At 51.9% G+C, this 17,443-nt stretch overlaps 7 protein-coding genes across 7 annotated transcripts; 5 read left to right on the top strand and 2 right to left on the bottom strand.

Moving 5' to 3' along the window:
- Positions 1–12: 12 nt before the first annotated feature.
- K489DRAFT_313190 (xanthine dehydrogenase) lies at positions 13–4,205 on the bottom strand (the record flags this gene model as incomplete). The annotated part of the gene is made up of 3 exons (XM_033600921.1): positions 13–1,787; positions 1,853–3,266; positions 3,321–4,205. The coding sequence occupies 3 exons, from the start codon at positions 4,203–4,205 to the stop codon at positions 13–15; spliced, it is 4,074 nt and encodes a 1,357-aa protein (XP_033463373.1).
- Positions 4,206–6,372: 2,167 nt separating this feature from the next.
- On the top strand, positions 6,373–6,669 carry K489DRAFT_300740 (uncharacterized protein; the record flags this gene model as incomplete). The annotated part of the gene is made up of 1 exon (XM_033600411.1): positions 6,373–6,669. A coding segment is annotated over one exon (297 nt), but the record flags the coding sequence as incomplete, so codon positions are not given.
- A 1,295-nt stretch (positions 6,670–7,964) lies between these two features.
- On the top strand, positions 7,965–8,284 carry K489DRAFT_376742 (uncharacterized protein; the record flags this gene model as incomplete). The annotated part of the gene is made up of 1 exon (XM_033603989.1): positions 7,965–8,284. A coding segment is annotated over exon 1 (202 nt), but the record flags the coding sequence as incomplete, so codon positions are not given.
- An 860-nt stretch (positions 8,285–9,144) lies between these two features.
- On the bottom strand, positions 9,145–10,107 carry K489DRAFT_297032 (Rxt3-domain-containing protein; the record flags this gene model as incomplete). Its single annotated transcript, XM_033600328.1, has 2 exons — positions 9,145–9,951; positions 10,069–10,107. Coding segments are annotated over 2 exons (846 nt in total), but the record flags the coding sequence as incomplete, so codon positions are not given.
- A 1,993-nt stretch (positions 10,108–12,100) lies between these two features.
- K489DRAFT_112880 (uncharacterized protein) lies at positions 12,101–12,994 on the top strand. The gene has a single exon (XM_033598910.1). It carries the CDS (start codon positions 12,426–12,428, stop codon positions 12,891–12,893), a length of 468 nt encoding a protein of 155 aa, XP_033463369.1. The 5' UTR covers positions 12,101–12,425; the 3' UTR covers positions 12,894–12,994.
- K489DRAFT_376741 (uncharacterized protein) lies at positions 12,613–13,332 on the top strand. The gene has a single exon (XM_033603988.1). It carries the CDS (start codon positions 12,949–12,951, stop codon positions 13,222–13,224), a length of 276 nt encoding a protein of 91 aa, XP_033463368.1. The 5' UTR covers positions 12,613–12,948; the 3' UTR covers positions 13,225–13,332.
- A 1,828-nt stretch (positions 13,333–15,160) lies between these two features.
- On the top strand, positions 15,161–16,844 carry K489DRAFT_398625 (batten's disease protein Cln3; the record flags this gene model as incomplete). Its single annotated transcript, XM_033606939.1, has 3 exons — positions 15,161–15,379; positions 15,484–15,843; positions 15,919–16,844. The coding sequence occupies exons 1-3, from the start codon at positions 15,325–15,327 to the stop codon at positions 16,842–16,844; spliced, it is 1,341 nt and encodes a 446-aa protein (XP_033463367.1). The 5' UTR covers positions 15,161–15,324.
- Between the last annotated feature and the right edge of the window lie 599 nt (positions 16,845–17,443).

The raw sequence follows: 17,443 nt of genomic DNA, 5'->3' as shown, positions 1-17,443 counted from the left end.
AACGCATCCCGGTCAAATCGCCATGAAGAAACTCTTCTCCCCTTCTGCCGGCTTTACCTCCACTCTTTTCACAATAGGGTCCCCACAACTCAGCCGGATCCTCTCCACCGTTGCTGGACTGACCAGATTCAAAACCTCCTCCTCGGGTACCCCGAATTGCTCCCGCACGCTCTTCAGCGCATCGCGGATCGCAAAGAACACCGACGAGCCGAGGAACAGCGGCGGCTCGCCCACGCCCCGCGAGCGGGCGATGGTGCGCAGATTCTTCCACTCCACCCCCGAGAGCAGTTTGACGCGGAAGTCCTGGGGGATATCGCGGGCTCCCGGGATCTTGTAGGCGCCGGGCCCGCGTGTGAATAGCTGGCCAGTGCCGCGGTGCCACAGGCTCTCCTCCATGGTGAACAGGCCGAGCCCTTGCACGAAGGCGCCCTCAATCTGGCCGTAATCGATGGCTGGGTTGATGGAACGGCCGACGTCCATGAGGAGGTCGGCGCGCCGGCAGGTCCAGGAGCCGGTCAGCGCGTCGATTTCTACCTCGGCGGCCGCAACACCTTGGGTGAAGTAGAAGAACATCTGGCCGGTATTGGCGCCCCAGACGTAGCCGATGTCGGGGGTTTTGTAGAAGCCGTTGGCGGAGAGGTTTACACGGTCGAAGTAGGCGGCGTGAGCGAGTTGTTTCATCGTGGCGTCTTTGCCGAATTTCTCCCTGTATGGTGCGAGACGCTCGTTGAGCTGGCTGCATGCATTCCAGATTGCGTAGCCGTTCAGATCAGATGATGCCGAGGCTGCTGTAGAGGAAGTGTTGGCGACTGTATTGGTGGCGGTTTCGGAGACGAAGACATCGCCGAGAGGGACTCCCAAGGCTTCCGCAGCGATCATGGTCATCTTTGTGTGCAGTCCCTGACCCATTTCTGTTCCGCCGTGAGCGACCAGAACACTTCCATCGTGATAGATGTGGACAAGGGCACCGGCTTGGTTAAGGAAGAGTGCAGTAAAAGAGATTCCAAACTTGGTCGGGATCAGTGCGAGTCCGCGTTTCTTCCATTTACTCTGGGCATTGAAAGCCGCAACCTCGTCCTTGCGCTGCTTCCAGCCCGAATCTTCTTGAATCTGTTTCCACATTAGAGGCACATGCCAATCTTCCAGCGCCTGTTTGAAATGCGTAGTCTCGCCTGGCTGGTACATGTTGATTTCCCGCATCTTCTCCACAGGCATCTTCAGACGATCGGCAATCTCGGACATGTACGTCTCGGCGATGAACATGCCTTGCGGTCCACCAAATCCTCGGAACGCAGTATTGGAAACGGTATTTGTCTTGCAAATGCGGCCTCGAACAAACATGTTAGGAATCTTGTACACGCCATCAACATGACTCAATGCACGATCAACGACGGCAGCACTGAGATCCTGGGACCAGCCACCATTGTTGAAGACGTCTGCATCGAGCGCTTGCAGCTTTCCGTCCTTGTTCACAGCGACCTTCCATCGCGCAAGGAAAGGATGCCGTTGACCAGAGGTAAGCATGTCCTCGTCACGATTTAACATACAGCGAACTGGCCTCTTGGTCTTCTTGGCCGCGATGGCACAGATACCCGCCAGTTGGATGGAGCGTGTTTCTTTGCCTCCAAAGCCGCCGCCGAGGCGTTTCACTTTAGAGACGATCTTGTTCGCAGCGACTCCAGTGACTTGGGCAACGTACGCTTGCGTCTCGCTCGGATTTTGTGTAGAACTCCATATCTCCATCTCACCATCCTCAGGCTTGGGAATGGCAAGGCAAGAGTTGGTTTCTGTAATCAATCGCAAGTTAACTTCGCCTTCCTTAGTCTTGTCTAATCTCGAACTTTTCACTCACCTAAGTAAAAATGCTCCTGGCCGCCCATGCGCGCGACACCAGTAAACACGTGATCAGCCTCTTTGAACGCCTTTTCGACGTCGCCATTATTGATAAAGTGATAGTGATCGAAGTAGCTGTCCGCTTGAATAGCCTCCTCGATCGTGAAGATAGCTGGCAAGTCCTGGTATTCGATCTTTACTGCGCGTGCACCGGCCTCGGCTTGCTTGGCCGACGTGGCGAGGATCATCCCAATAGGCTGACCAGCTGTGAAAACTTCATCTACTGCAAAGAATGTCTCGTCGCAAGTAGGTGCGCCCCACCAATTTGCTTTTGGGTCGTGAAGGTCTCGATGATCGACGTAGTCGAAGACACCGGGCACTTCGCGGGCAGGTTCAGCATCGACGCTGATGATTTTGGCATGTGCTTTTGTACTGAGAACCAAGCACCCGAACAATTCATTCATTTGTACTGGCAGGTCATCGGTATATTGTGCCTCTCCAGTGCATTGCTTCAGCGCAGCTACATGCGGCTCCTCTTTGCCAAGGATCTTCTTCTCGTATGCTTGAGCTGCAGCGTGGTCTTTCGAGCCGGTTGAAATCTCACGCTCAATCTCAGCGCAAGCCTCTTTGTCGACATTTGTATCGCTCGGATCAACGGTGGAAAGGACCTCGTGATAGAACTTGTAGAAGAAACCTAGAGCCAGCGACTTCCTATACGTTGCCATGCCTCCTGGCACACCAAAACGCAACTCAAAGTCTTGCTCTAAAGCATTCATGACACCCTCGAGAGTCGTCGGATCAGCGAATCTCTTACCCTGCAGATATGCGATGGCTTGTTTCGCGGCGACAGTGATCGGGGCAAGCCCTCCATACACCAGGCTCGAATCCTGAACAACTCCATCCTCATCCATACGTACACGCAAGGCAGCGTTGACGATGGCAATGTCGTCATCCTTTCGTTTTGATTGCTTGTATGCTCGTATATACTCGCCTTTTTCTTGGAACACGGGAATTCTGATGCTGGCGATGATGGCATTCGCCGGAAGTGCAGTCACGCGATATGACTTGAAAAATTCTGTCATGGGGATTTCTGTTTTCCCCTCTAGCGTTTGCGCAATTATCACAGCGTTCGCTGCTAAAAAGACGGGATTTAGATCTGAAATGGGTGATGCTGTAGCAAGGTTGCCAGCCGGCGTGCCAACGTTTCGTATCTGTCGACCTGCAAAATACTTGATCTGCTGGTTGATTGCAGTGAGGACCTGCCCTCTCTGCTGACCGTAATGTTCCAGAGCTTTCTCTGTGAGATCTTCAAGATCAGTCAGGGTGATGTTGCCTCCTATCTCGACATGATCGGCTTCGAGCTTGTATTGTCGAAGCTCTGCGATATCTCCAACAAACACTGATACAGTGTAATTCATCGCTTTGAATTTCACCTGGCGGGAATACTGTCAGCATCCATGAGACACAATAATACGACCCAACATTACCTCGATCTGAGTTTCAGTGCTGCCTCCGATGATCTTGGCAGAAGGATATGCATTCTTGATTTCCAGGAGTTGTTGTGTCGTCACCGGACGATACCACTTCTTGCGCTTATTGCCAAATGCCAGGGGCTGAAAGTCATGCTTTCTCAGGACAGGCGGAAATATCAATTCGGTGTCAGGTTGATGTTCAAGCATACCTGGAGGAGTAAACCTCCTCACAGCTCCGCCTGTGTCGTTCGAGCTTGGTCCAGAGCAACCTGGACTCCCATTCTCCCGACAGCATCCTGCACCACCATTTACTTTGGCCATGGCACACCCTCGTTCCACACTAAAAGTCTGAGCGGCATCGAGAATGGGCCGGTAGCCTGTGCATCGACAGAGATTTCCGTCGAATGCCTCTTCAATTTGATGCTCAGTAGGAAGCTCTGTGTTCCGCAGGAGTGCATAGAGGCTCATGACAAACCCTGGAGTGCAGAACCCGCACTGGCTGCCATGACTTTTCGCGAGCCGCTCCTGGGTAGGATGAGGTCGTTTCACATCACCAATACCTTCCACAGTGATGACATGCTTGCCATCGACAGACACTAGCGGAGCCAGACATGCATTGACGGAGGCGTGATATATCTTCTTTGTTGTAGGATTGTATTGTGATACAACAACCGTACAAGCGCCACAGCCACCCTCCGCGCAACCCAGCTTGGTTCCTGTCAAACCAGTTCCACGGAGGTATTCCAGCAATGTGACTTCAGGATCGGCCGAATCTAACACGACCTTCTTTCCATTGAGGAAGAATCTCAGTGTATCGTCATAGTCAACAGTCACAGCAGCCAACGCCTGAGTTAAACTTCGATCGACGGCCGGTGCAGGATCCGATACCCCAGGCGCCATCTTAAGTTTGAAAGAGTAAATCAGTCAAGAATCAGGAACGTTGACGTTCGGATACGTGGCTCCACCTCCGCAAGCAAGAGATCAGGCTCGGTGGGTGACTTGTTCCGGTCATGCGCAGAGAAAATGTCATTGGCGGACGTTGCTGCAGCTTGAACACCGGCGAATGATCAATGAAGAATGATCAGATGCATTTATGATTTCAGTCGGGATAAGAAAGCAGTAGCGATCGGTCCAGTGAAGCGGAGCCAGAATCAATATGCACCTCTTGAGATCATCTGATCGCATTGGTCATGGCAAGATAATGCTTATCTCTGGACGTTTTCATTTGTTCCGCGCGTGGCGGATCTGTGGAAGGCGGGGATACAGAACGTGTCGAGTGGGGTGAACGACATGCTGCAAATACAGGGCCCGCATAGTGGGCAACTGCGACGCGCCCTGCCATGTCAAAGCGATGTTCCAGTGACATAGGACGGAGCAAAGTATTGTTGTAGAATGCGAATGATGCAGTCGTTTAGGCGCGAGAGATAGATGTTGGAGAGCATTGACCGACCGTTCACAGGGCTGAAAGGCTTGAACGCGTCGTTCGGCGTGGGAAATGGAGGAGAGAGGAGCCAATTTGAACTGAACTGTGAGACGCGAAATGTCATGAAACTTTGCTCATCGCTGGCCTGCCGCCGTCGAAAAGGCCATCAGATCCTCCACGCACATCAGCGCTCACGATGCACACTAGAGGAGTGTGGCAGTATCCGCACATACCTAGGTAATCATCAGAGGTGGTTGACGCACCACTACACTGGGCATACATACATCACTCGCGTGCATGCTGCAGACCGAAAACGGACAGCGCCATTCCTCAAGAGTTACAGCAACATCAAGAAAGAGAGATGGCGGCAAGAGCTAATATAACATTGTCCAGTATTTGCGTTGCGATGTTGTCTTCGGCCAGATCGATGTCCACACCGGCCATGACATGGGTTCTATACGCAAACACACTACTTCTAGCTGTGGCATTATCGTGAGAATCTCATATGGAAGCCAGCTTGCTTCTCTGGCGCCGCTATCGGCTTGTCATACATCCATCTAGGCATTTCACCAGAATCAAGCTCCTGTGTCCCAAGCACAGTGCCGATAGCTACCCAGCTTAGCTGAGCATCTCTGACAGAAACGACAATTTGATGATGCGCTGAACACGCACACTCTCGTCGAGGATCCCTCAGAATATCCGTGCAATGGCTCAACATCTCGCCGGAACTCGTGGCCAGATACGGATCATCGACGGTCTTCGCATGCTGAATTGCATCTCTCGCAAATCTGAAATACGATGTTGTTCCAGGAAGGCAGACGCAGAGCTACTGCAGGTCCTCCATGGACACGTCAGATGGACCACGCCAAATCGATCACGCTGCCCGCAGAGTGCAAACAATTTTATTCGGGCTCTCCCTTTTCTTGGTACGATAGTACGCCATATGAGTTTCGTCTGCAGATGTATCGCTTCCTACCAGACATAATCAGCCCGTCTGCGTCCGCCTGTGCCCTCTTCGCATCAATACGGGTCATTGAGCCAAAGAGAGCGCGCGGTCAACGTGCAGGTAGCTCGTCGAGTTGGTGTGCAACGGAACCTGTGTGTCCAAGCTTCCCCTCGAACTCTTGAGATGGAATCAGGTGACTTAGTTGGGCAGAGCTGCTATGCGAATCGCATGTACGATGCTCACGGCTGAGCGGCTATCATTGAAAGAATTGGTGGTGTATATCAGCAGCTCTTCTGTTGTCAGCACTAAAGATATCTTGACCTCACTTCAGTGTCGCATGCTCGGCTATTCTTATTCCTCCGACTGCAGCTCTTCGACGGCATTCAAAACACGAACAAAAGCTTGCGAGCGAGAGCCTTGTTGTCGAGAATTCTGTGGCAACGCCACCTTGTTTGGAGACCAGAAACTTTCACAAAAGAATTCGTGATATTCAGTCATTAAGCCAACGCTTCGCCTGAATCTGAGCATCCATACTTCCCAAGATGGCATCCTCAGGAGATTCATCTACGATGTCCGACAGCATCAGCTCTCTCACGGACAGCACCACTGACACGGTAATCTCCAGCACAGAAGCTGATTCGCTCACAACCTTGTCTTTCTCGTCCGCATCGTCAAATACTAGGGACCGAAATCCTGCCCGCGCTCAGCGCGAGGCTCGTGCTGCAGTGCTGGCTTCGCTTGAGTCGGCCGGTAGTAGCCATGCAGCGCAACTCCAGCAACGCGCCACAGACATCCACCTTCAATCCAAAACCATCCAACAGCAAGAACGTGACTTGGCAAAGAACACGAAGGCTCTTGCCAAAGAGACAAAGCTGCTACAGCGAGAAGCTGATCGTGCCGTGACGGCGATGAAGGAGCTTGGTGACGTTGAGAATTGGGCAAATATGATGGAGCAAGACTTCCTGGTCTTGGAAGAGACCATGCGGTTGGTGGATGAAGATAGATTGAAACAAGCGGAAACTGCAGATCGGACTGGACTGCCTGTTACCGGTACGAGCCAAGCAAAATCGTGGCTATGGTGACTTGAGGTAAGCCCCTTATTCGTAATGTCTGTGCTGATCACCATTTTTCTGAAGATTCTCAACAGGCAATTAGCTTCTCTGATATTCCCTCGATAATACCATCAGGCTCAGCAGACATACTATCCATCATCTCTTATAGCAATAACGAAAGGTCTTTGATGATACAATTACTAAGCGCCGTCAATTACTTGTCTCACCTGCCACCATGCTGATTCCGTAGGACCGTGACCGACATGCATGCGGTTGCCGAGCCTTATCGGATGTATTTGGCTTTCGGCAAGAGTCCATTTCGGTTTGTCGTACGTGTTACGCTTACTCATCGAAACCCCGAGGACTCCCTTACATTCGGATCTGTGTTTCCAGTACCGAGCGCTCGTGTCGAACCTAAGGCTCCGTGATCATGCCGACCAGTTGAATACTGACACAATGACAACCACTGTCCCTGTGCAGGTAACAAAGGATCCTTCCGATGTTGCATTGAAATCCACGAGCCATCGGCGTTATTCTTAGCCTGTATGCAGAGCTAAATACCCTTCGCAGCGCACTACTGGAAGCTCGGTATATTTCAAACGACAAACAAAATCTATGGTCTTGTTCTCAAGATCGATAGACGTGGTGTCGTAGCGTTGGCCCGCCTCGGATTTTGCTTACATTCCAACGCACAGAGCCGTGAATTCACAGGTATATATTCAAAGGATTTTTCGAACAAGGATGTCTTTGGTTACACGCGAGTCGGTCAATAACGGCATCTTGCCCGCGCCGCGCAGACTAACACCTCAGTGATCGCCATGGGACGAAGTATCGATCCTCAATTCAAGAGCAATCGGGAATCCCATCAAAATGTTCACCTTCTCGATCAAGCATCCCTGTGATTCTCAGTTCGTACCTTAACGAGCTATATCAATTTCAAGCCCGTAGTCCCTTGAAATGACGCGTGGAAGTAACACCATTCTATGGGTTCCATGGAGCAAAATCATCCCTGTTCATAAAAACTCCACCTTCTAATCCAATGAGAAGTTTCATACCACAGTGGCTTTGTGCGCCTGTTACGCAGCAGACGGAGTGCCGAACCAAGTATGTCACTCAAGAAAAAAAATCTTTGTCAAAGAGATCACATTACGCAACGGCAAGCGGAATGTATCGAGTGAAATCCCCATCCTAGAAAGAAATCGACAAGCACATATAATCATGGCCACGCAACTCACAAGGGAGATCTCCTCCTTCGCTCTTCAACAAACACTGACAATCTCAAATCGAGATCGAAACCGATAAAATCTCCAAGAGAATCGAAGGAAACGAAAAGCAAGCAGGAAACTAAGCAGAGCCATGTCCCTCACCATCGACTTCGACGACCTGACCCACAAATTCGAAACCTGCGGCGCCAACATCGACCCCTTCTTCTTCACCCTCCTGACCATCGCAACCTACACGCTACCCATCTACATCTACGGCCTTGGACAAGGGCTTTTCATCGACGTGTGTCTCACGCCGTTCATCTTCCCGCTCGGCCTTCTCCTTGATACGGTGACGGTGCGATGGGCGCCGAAGCTTCGTGGAAGGATGAGCTCGAACCCGATCGAGACACTTGTGCCGTTTATGGTGGGAGTGTACCTTCTGGTGAGTTACGTGTTGCGAGATATCCTCTGAGATAAAGGGGAGACTGTGCAGAAAGCTAATGGGTAGACGGGGGTAGATCGCCAAGGCTGAGGCGTGAGATGATGGAGATGGTGCCGCAGTCTTCTCTGCTGCAGCCGCTGCTCACGCTTGCGCGGTTCTTGTCGATGGGATCAGACGTGGAATCATCAACGAACTTTCAATTCGGGGCACAAGTCGCACAAAGATGTGGCTGTTAAGAGGGTCAATGACAAGACGCCAGCTTATATGTATAATTCTGAACGACTGATGTATAGAAAGGGGACGGATTCGCAGACCTGATACAGATACAAAGTTGCGCTGTTCGTTTGTGGCCAGGAAGTCATGCTTATCTACGGATATCAAACGTGTGACAATGTAGGCGAGACGCTGAGCATGGGGGTTGTTGATGATGATACTTGTTCATCGACCGTGTGAACTTCCAAGGCTTTCACTGGCTAAGACAAACGTATGCGTCTTTCGTATAGTGTTATTCCACAAGAGTTTTTCCTAGCAGGTCATAAATACAAGATGGCGAAAGAGTGTGTATGCCTAAAGGTTTCCTGGTGGGTGGAAAATTACCTATGCCCCAACGCGAATAATGCCTCCATTTGCACCATTTCTGGTAACTCGCTCAGACGAGCTCGCAGCAGCAACATCTTTCCTGCCTGTTTCCGTTCCAATACGGTTTCCTCCGCCGCTGAACATCAGCAAGCCAAGTGCAGCCATTTCCCGACGACTTCGCTCCTCGGTGAGGATTCTCGCTTTGCGGGCCTTGGCGCCACGTTCAGCGAAGCGAGCGATTGGGCCTTCACGAACGAAGTCGATGCGATGGATGGCGAAGCTCATGCCATCGTGGTGAGACGGCCAAGGGCGTGAATGCATGTGGTGACGGTGCGTTGAAGCATATTGCGTGAGCGGCGGAAGGATGAGAAGGGTTATGTGAGCGTCGTGACCGACAGGTATAGGAAGTGGTTTTAAGGGCACAGCCGTGACGGCAAGGGGTGTAGCAGGTGCATCGGCAATGGCGTCACTTGTGTCATTCACATCGTTAGACTGGTTCGGGCCGACTCGAAGCTGGCGAATGTCTTCATCAAGGTCACCAAAGGCACCTTGAATCCAGCCAGCATGCACAGCAGCAGCGATGGGATCAGAGTCATCTGTATAGATGTCTGTGCCCCATATTTCGCGGCGGCGGCATATTTCTTCGAAGCTGTAATTGGGAGATCGTTCAGGCCGTTCGTGTCCGCCCTCCTCAGTCTCGAGGTCGCCAGGAGAGTCATCCGCCGACGAGCCGAAATAATAGCGAGGAACCCGGAGGGTGAAGGTGCAGTTTTCCTTGCCCTCGAAATACGGAATGGGCTTGAATTTGCTGCTGAACTTGATGGTTGCGTCAGCAGAGAGCTCGGATGCTGATGCAATATCGACCTCGGTAGAGTAGAGCTGTGATCCCAGATGCTTTCGTGGTCGATCGGCACACTGAGTCAAGACGTCCTGGCTTAATACTGTAAGGGATGGCTGTCGCGGTGCCGGAAGTGGAACAGCAGGAGCAGCACGTGCTGCCTGCGATGCATTTAGATTGGGATGGGCGTGATGATGGCTAGCTGGACTGTTCGGTTTCGGGAGAGGATTGGACGGAAAGCGCATCATGTTGTATGCGCCAGGACTTGCTTCTGGTACGTCGTGATGATGGTGATGATGATGATGGTGATGATGATGCGGATGGACGTGGCGGTGGTGATGGTGCGCAGTTTTCGAGCGTTTATTTCCACGGAGGTCTGGAGTTCCTCTACCTTCACCTTCCACGCGTTCGGCTTCTTCTCTGGCTCGACGTCCAGCAGCTCCTTTCTTTGCTCCACGAACATTCCCGTTCTTGCCACTGTGCCGATGACCATCAGAGTCGGTTGCACCACGGCCGACATCGCCACCATCAGGATGTCGCATCGCTGCCGGGCTCAAGCGAGACGGTGTTGAAACGCCGTTAGCGCTGTGACCGCCATACGGGCTCGCAGGGCCAACACCAGAACCAAGCCCTGCAAACATTCGACCGAATTCGGACTTAATACCAGGATTGTCTCCACCAGGACCTACATGTCGGGGCTGAGCGCCTTGAATCGCTTGAGGCAGTGGCGAACTCCGACCCTTGCGATCTAATTCCGGACTGATGTTCAAGATGGCACGGTGCATAGAAATTTCCTTGCGCTGCTGGGATGTTTGTTCCCGGGACGCAGCCTCCATCCTTTGATGCTCTTCTAACGTCGCTGGCCGGTCCATGTATCCATTCCGTCCGGACGCATACCGATCCATCTCAGGAGGCGGCGGTGAGTTGCGCATATGTGGAAAACGGGGGTCGCTATTAGACCTCTCGATGGATTCTCTCGCAGGCTCATTAGAGGGATGCGGCTGTGTCTGATATACCGGACGAAACAAGGATGTTTGCTCATCACGCGATGGTTGGCCATATGTGCCAGACAGCGGCCGCGGCGGAACTGACTGGTGAATATCACGATCCGGCACTCCGTTGTTGTATGGTATACGATCCATGATATGTCCAGCAGAACCGGTGGCAGGTGGTAGGCGCTCATGTCGGAAAAGCCCATCTTCGCGGTGCGATGGATGCTGTTCGGTCCGGAAAACGTCCATTCTGCTTTCGGCGGGCATTTCTCGGCGTGGCAGTTCCTCGCCGTGTCGCCGTCCAGTGACATCCATCGGTTGACTCATAGGCCGCATTGGTGACGCATGTGCACTGGAAGGGTGAGCATGTGAATGATTCTGTGCCGGTTCGGGGTTATATGCACGAAAGGACCTCATTTGGGCCTCCTGCTGGCGATGAGGCGATCCAAATGTCCCTTCTCTTCGCGAACCCGCATTATGTGTATTCATGTCCATATGCGTGTTTCGAGGAGGTGACGCATCTCTTGGACGAAATAGTGCTTCGCGCATACTCGTCGAACGGGCGCGGCCTGGCGAAGGTGGATGCATAGATTTGCCAGCTGACGATGCAAACGTGGGCAGCGTGTGATGTGAAGAATTAGGTTTGTTGTCATCGTCTCGACCGAGAAGCGCTCCTATTGACATTCCGGCGGAACGATTGCTTGGAAAATCCCTTGCGCCATTGAACGGTGAGCTGTTCGATGGGCCACGCGGCGCGGAAGAGTGATGCACGGATGCGCCGCTGGATGACTGTGTTGGCGATGGCGGAGGCATCGATCTTTGCGAGAATGTCGACATGCCCGGTTGTGGAGGCGGTGGGCCATTGTGCATACCAGCTCTTTGATCGTGATGCCTGGGAAACGGCTCTTGGGGAATGTACTGCGGAGAGGTAGCCGCAGTTCCTAAAGAGCGCCGACGCGCCGGGTCGTAGGGCTCGTATTGGATGGGAGGCATGTTCAAGCCATTGGATGGTGGTGGAACGCTATATGGTGAAAGGATTGGTGGCTGCGCCTGCGCGTGTGAGGATAGCTTGATCGATATTGGTGTAGGCGGAGGCTGATGGTGACGATGCTGTTGCTGCTGTCTCTGTTGTTGCGGTAGCGGAGATGATGATCGGCTGTGAGGATTCAGGTGAGGATGGTGAAGAAGAAGAAGAGGGGAAGTTGATGGCCTAGAAGAAAGCGGAGATGGATGTGTTGGCGGTGGTGGTAGTGGAGGTTGTGGAGATGCAAGTGATGGCGGGTTGTTTCCTGGCGCACACCCAGAAGAGTCAGCACCAGTCAGGTTAGAAAGATGCAAGCGCACCTGAAATTGTATGTAACCAGTCTTGTGCTTAAAGTTAGCATGTGTGCGTGCGCGCAGGTGTGTGTTTTCGTTCCCGGCAGCCCGAGAGGTTTTTAGGTTCAGACGGACGATTGCGGTTTAGCCAGGTTCAAATATGTGGATAGCTTCGAAGCTTTCAAGCTTCCAAGGTTATAGCGTAGGGTGATGCGCATGAGTGATGTGAGTGCCCAGGTGCAATACAGTCGGAAACTGTACAGAGTACTGTATCGTCGCACTCACACACACGCGCAACGCTATCACACACACCGACCGCTGTATGCATGCCGCATGCGACCCGACGTGCTGATGATGAACCGAAGCTACTGGCGACTGCACAGCTCGAGCAGAAGCTGCATGACTGTCATCTCCATCTCTTTCTCCCGCAGCCTAGCTGGTTGGGCTTCTTTCTCCTCTCCACTATTTCATTGGCCTTTTTTCACCGCATCTCTTGCTTGACCACTGCTAACCCCCTCCCCGGTCCATCTCCGGTTCCATGGCGCATGTTCGTGACGTTTGGTCCAAGCTGGATGTGTGGCTTGCATGATATTGGTGGATCTCTTGAGACAACCGTTGATCGTTTTCCAACTGTCAAGGATTATGGATCTAATGATGAAATTCCATCTGAAACATCTGTCTGTGGAGTTCCAACCAGTTTGGTGTCTAGTGGACCTGCGTGTTGGTGGCAACTCAAATCCGTCCAAGAGACAATGGACAGCACCGGACCAGGCGAGCAATGCCCTGATTACTAGATGACGATGTCGTACTGTGGCCGCAGTTCATTCATTCTTGCGTGATGTGACTACCATGCGCATGTTCGCTGTCATCATTCCAGCCATGGTGCGAATTGGCCTCGGAAATTGTCGAGGCCGCTGCTCAATCCAGGCTGGCTCCAAATTGGTTCGCAGCTTTCTGCTCTTGCATCATATCGACCGCTCCGTCGGTTGGTACTCCTCACATCCGCCTTCCATAGACTTCAAGGTTACGAGCTCCCGTATGTTGCACAAAAACGCGAGGAGGGAGGATGATACAAAGAATTCGAGACGCAAAACACGAAAAAAACCTACCTGCCTGATGCGATGATGACGGCGTCCACGTCCTTCCATCGTCTTCCCTTCGACCTTGCAACGTTGAAGAATATGAATCCCGGCGAGTGTGAAACGTGTCCGCATATGGCACTTGTGCGACTGTTCGATATGCTTCTGGGGGCGCTAGGCGAGGATTCTCTGGCGAAATGGATGGCGGACGTGGATGACCATACACTGGGCGATCGATTGACGTTCGGCGGTAGTCTGGCTCCATAGTTCTATACTGTCTAGAATTGGTGACTGACGAGACGAAGGACAAGGTCGATGATCAATCGACGATTGGCAATCAAGCAAGTCAACGCTTCCAACGCAATAGAAGTTCACAGGCCATGTGTAGCGACTGCGTTCACCAGCGGCGATTCTCCATCTAGTTCGGCGTTCGAAGGTGGTGATGGTGTGGTTCGTAGGATCTCTTTTTCAAAAAAAAATGTTTTCCAGAATAAGCGCCTCACAAGCAAAGGATTGTGAGTATGATTGGGAAAATAACGAGCAGAACAACCTTGGAAGAGAATCCTCGGAGGAAAGGTTATCATGGATACCTAGGTAGTGTATCTAAAACTAGCGAAGACGTAAAAAACGGGCGATGCAGGCACGTTCCTGGCGCTTTGAAAGTTTGGTGTTGAGCGGCCGGGGCACCAGGAAGGATGAACCGGCTGGCCCTACGATGATAATGACAAACAGCAGGTACATACCTACCTAGGTAGGCATTCACAACCAGGTATCTAAGGGTCACGACTGACACGTGAAAGAATGGAGAATATCTAGGTATCCTCTCAAGCCGGTCGTCAGTATGTCAGGCTGTCATCGATCGATGTGTTGTCGAGTCAAGTCAATGTCTACATGTAGCTCATCAAAGTCCCGTGAGATTGGGGCAGACGCAGATGTGCGTTGTCATCAGACTTCGAATTCTCGGATTATTACTTTAGGTGTACCTTTTTGATTATAGTATTTCCCAGGTGTACAAACAGGTGCATAATGAGCGGGGAACCATATCGAAGCTGTCTCGACTCCGCCAAAACTGTCCTTCTCGACTTCTTGTCGCTGACCACATCCAAAACAGTCACTTTGATTTACTCAAAGGCGTTGCAACCAGGCCATGTTTTTGAGCTTCGGCGGTGGGAGGTCTCTGGGATGACAGATGGTACCTGCTCCCCTTGGAGCGCATCCCCGTTTCCAGCTTCTGATCATCCATACCTTCACGCCAGTGCATATCGGGCAACCAGACCTCGCAAAAATATGTTAGCGTACTGCGGTACCTGGGCTCTGATCAACATCCCAAGACCATACGAATGAGAATGCCGGGTTCAACGTCCCTAGGCAATCGACGCAGCCCTTAGGGGCATTTGAAACTCATTCGTACCTCTTCCATGGTTGCCATCCGCTCAATACGTACGGCTTGTTTGATGAGAAGCAAGCTCCAGTGCTATATCTGCGAGTGTGATCTTGGGGTGATCGTGATTCCTGGGTGTCCAGGCGGACAAGCAGGGTAGAGACGCACGCACACGCATACATGCCCACACCCATGCATCTGCCTATACCTACATATATGCATGTATCAAGGACACAGCGTTCGATCAAACTTGACTTATGGCTCGTAGCTCAAGTATAGTGCTCGTCTTCTACTTGTATGCACGACACATGCCCGATTTCAGTCTGGGATCATAGTTTGTCCTATCGTGGCTTGGACCCGGCTGGAGTCCTGATGACTTGATGAATAGGGCTTAACAGCAGCAAGGGTCAACGGGCGGACGGGCGGCGATTTAGGCACCTCCACATGGCAGACCAGGGACGATGGGCCGGGGTCCAATCCACTTCTGGCGATAATCATGATGCGGTCGCGTGCGTCGTTCCCTTACTAGTCATCGTGACGCGACCTCTTATCACGCGGGTCCCTTTCACCACAACCTTGGAATCTTGTTAAACCCTTGGAAGTTTTGTCCTCAGCTGAACGACACCACAGTCATTTTTCCCTTCCTTTCCCTCGTCAACGGGTTCATCACAGAGTACAAATTGTTGCTATATCGCGCACCTCTTACACCTAGGTCTACACTATTTCCTGAGGAAGCCGTGATGTGCGCACACCCGTGATTACACAATGGCTTCGTCTTCAGCGCTTTCCTCGCGGATCTACGCGGCGTTCTGGATTTTTGGTGAGTCGCCATTTGTCGGTAATTTCGGCGATAAGCTGAAGACATATGAAAGATTCGATTTGATTCGATGGTAACCCATTACATTCTTCTGATCGCTTTTCTAGGCCTGACCAACAATGTCTTCTGGGTCATCATCCTCAGCGCCGCTCTGGATCTGGTCGGTCCGGCAGTTCCCAAAGCCACCGTCCTGCTCGTCAGTGTAACGCCCGCCCTCGCCTCCAAAGTGATCACACCATATGTCATGCAAAAGTTCCCTTATGGCATTCGAATCATACTCCTTGTAATATTGAATTCCGCCGGCACTTTCACGGTCGCTTCGGCTATGATTAGACCCGGAATTACACGAATCTCAACCACATTAGCCGGCATCGCCCTGGGCAGCATAGCTGGAGGCATAGGCGAGGTTAATTTCTTGAGCATGGGACATCATTACGGTTCGTGGAGTTTGTCAGGTTGGAGCTCTGGTGAGTGCCCTCGAATTATAACAGAAAGATAAGAATATATGTGCGTTGGGACATTGATACATGCTCACATTGGAGAATCAGGGACTGGAGGAGCAGGTCTTGTCGGTGCGAGTGCGTACGCTTTGGTGACAAGCACTCTTGGCTGGAGCGTCCGTACCGCGCTTCTCACAAGCCTCATTTTCCCAGCTGTCATGTTGCTCAGCTATTTTGTGCTTTTGCCTACAGTGGTACTCAGTAGCGACGGGCAGATCAAAACTGTCTCGGGCGACTATCAGGGTGTGCACGCAGATGACGATGGGGAGGCAGACTATGACAGCGACAGCTCTACCGGGCGTCACACTCCGGGATCTTCCACCGTCCTGCTGCAATCTACTACATCCGAAGGTCCAGCCTTTTCTGCATACGCTCCTTCGACCTTTAACTCTCGCTCGCTCTCGTGGGTCGGTTTCCGCAACAATCTTGTCACCACCAAAAAACTGGTCGTGCCCTACATGATTCCGCTGTTCATGGTATACTTTGCAGAATACACGATCAACCAAGGGGTTGCTCCAACTTTACTCTTCCCACTCGAAGAATCGCCCTTCACCGAATACCGAGCCTTTTATCCCATGTATGCCGCATTGTACCAGACCGGTGTCTTCATCTCTCGGAGCAGTCTTCCGTTCATTCGCCTCCGGAGGACCTTGTATCTGCCGACATTGATACAAGTCGCGATTCTCTCCTTGTTGACATTACACGCAATGTACCCGTTCATACCATCCGTCTACATCATGTTCGTGATTATCACCATCGAGGGACTCATCGGCGGACTGGTCTATGTTTCCGCATTTGCGGATATCCGCGAGGAGGTACCCATTGAAGAACGGGAGTTCAGTCTGGGCGTCGTGGCTTTGGCGGACTCGGTAGGGATCCTCTGCGCGGGCGTGGCAGGAGCTGCTTTGGAGACGGCTTTGTGTGGATGGCAAATCAGGCATGGGAGGGATTGGTGCCATCGTACCTGATGAGCAGGAGTATCTGAGCTCTGACGACACCTCCCAACGCCCACTTTATGCATATGCCTAAAGTGCTGAATTTGATCATCAACATTCCAACATGCTTGTCGTCGGATGCTGGCCCATCACGGACCTTTGCGCTTCCATGATAGCACTAACATTTCTCAAGTTGCTGGAATCACCGCGATGCAACTTGCGTCCAGACTCACAACGAGCTGCTCTCGCAAGCCGGGCGAAGAGATTAGCCCTTTCTTGAGCATATTGTGTTCGATCAGGCAATGAGCATAAACTTAAAATGTTGCAGACATCGGAGCTGGGACTGTCACAGGCCTTCGGTCACTAAGCGGCTGGCCGCGAGATTTGCCTTTTTCCGCACACCGGCTACGATCCGCGGCCGAAGTTTCACCCAACGACTGACAAACACGACGTGCTCCTTGTAGATAGACCGGACCATGTACCTGCACCATCAACAACACTATACGCCACGGCATACGAGGGATGCTCAGGTGAATTCTTGTATGCGTCATAATGCTCGGAAAGGAGATGACCCGCAATGCGGTACAGAGGATATTTCAATTCTTCACTCCAGAGAATATTCTCCAGTCTCA

This window comes from Dissoconium aciculare, assembly GCF_010015565.1.
Source record: "Dissoconium aciculare CBS 342.82 unplaced genomic scaffold K489scaffold_2, whole genome shotgun sequence".
NCBI classification, from domain to species: domain Eukaryota; kingdom Fungi; phylum Ascomycota; class Dothideomycetes; order Mycosphaerellales; family Dissoconiaceae; genus Dissoconium; species Dissoconium aciculare.
This window is presented reverse-complemented; position numbering and strand designations above follow the sequence as displayed.

Bases quoted from the DNA above. Each gene is read 5' to 3' on its own strand.
- K489DRAFT_112880 (XM_033598910.1), top strand. From the start codon at position 12,426: ATGCCGCATGCGACCCGACGTGCTGATGATGAACCGAAGCTACTGGCG.
- K489DRAFT_376741 (XM_033603988.1), top strand. From the start codon at position 12,949: ATGCGCATGTTCGCTGTCATCATTCCAGCCATGGTGCGAATTGGCCTC.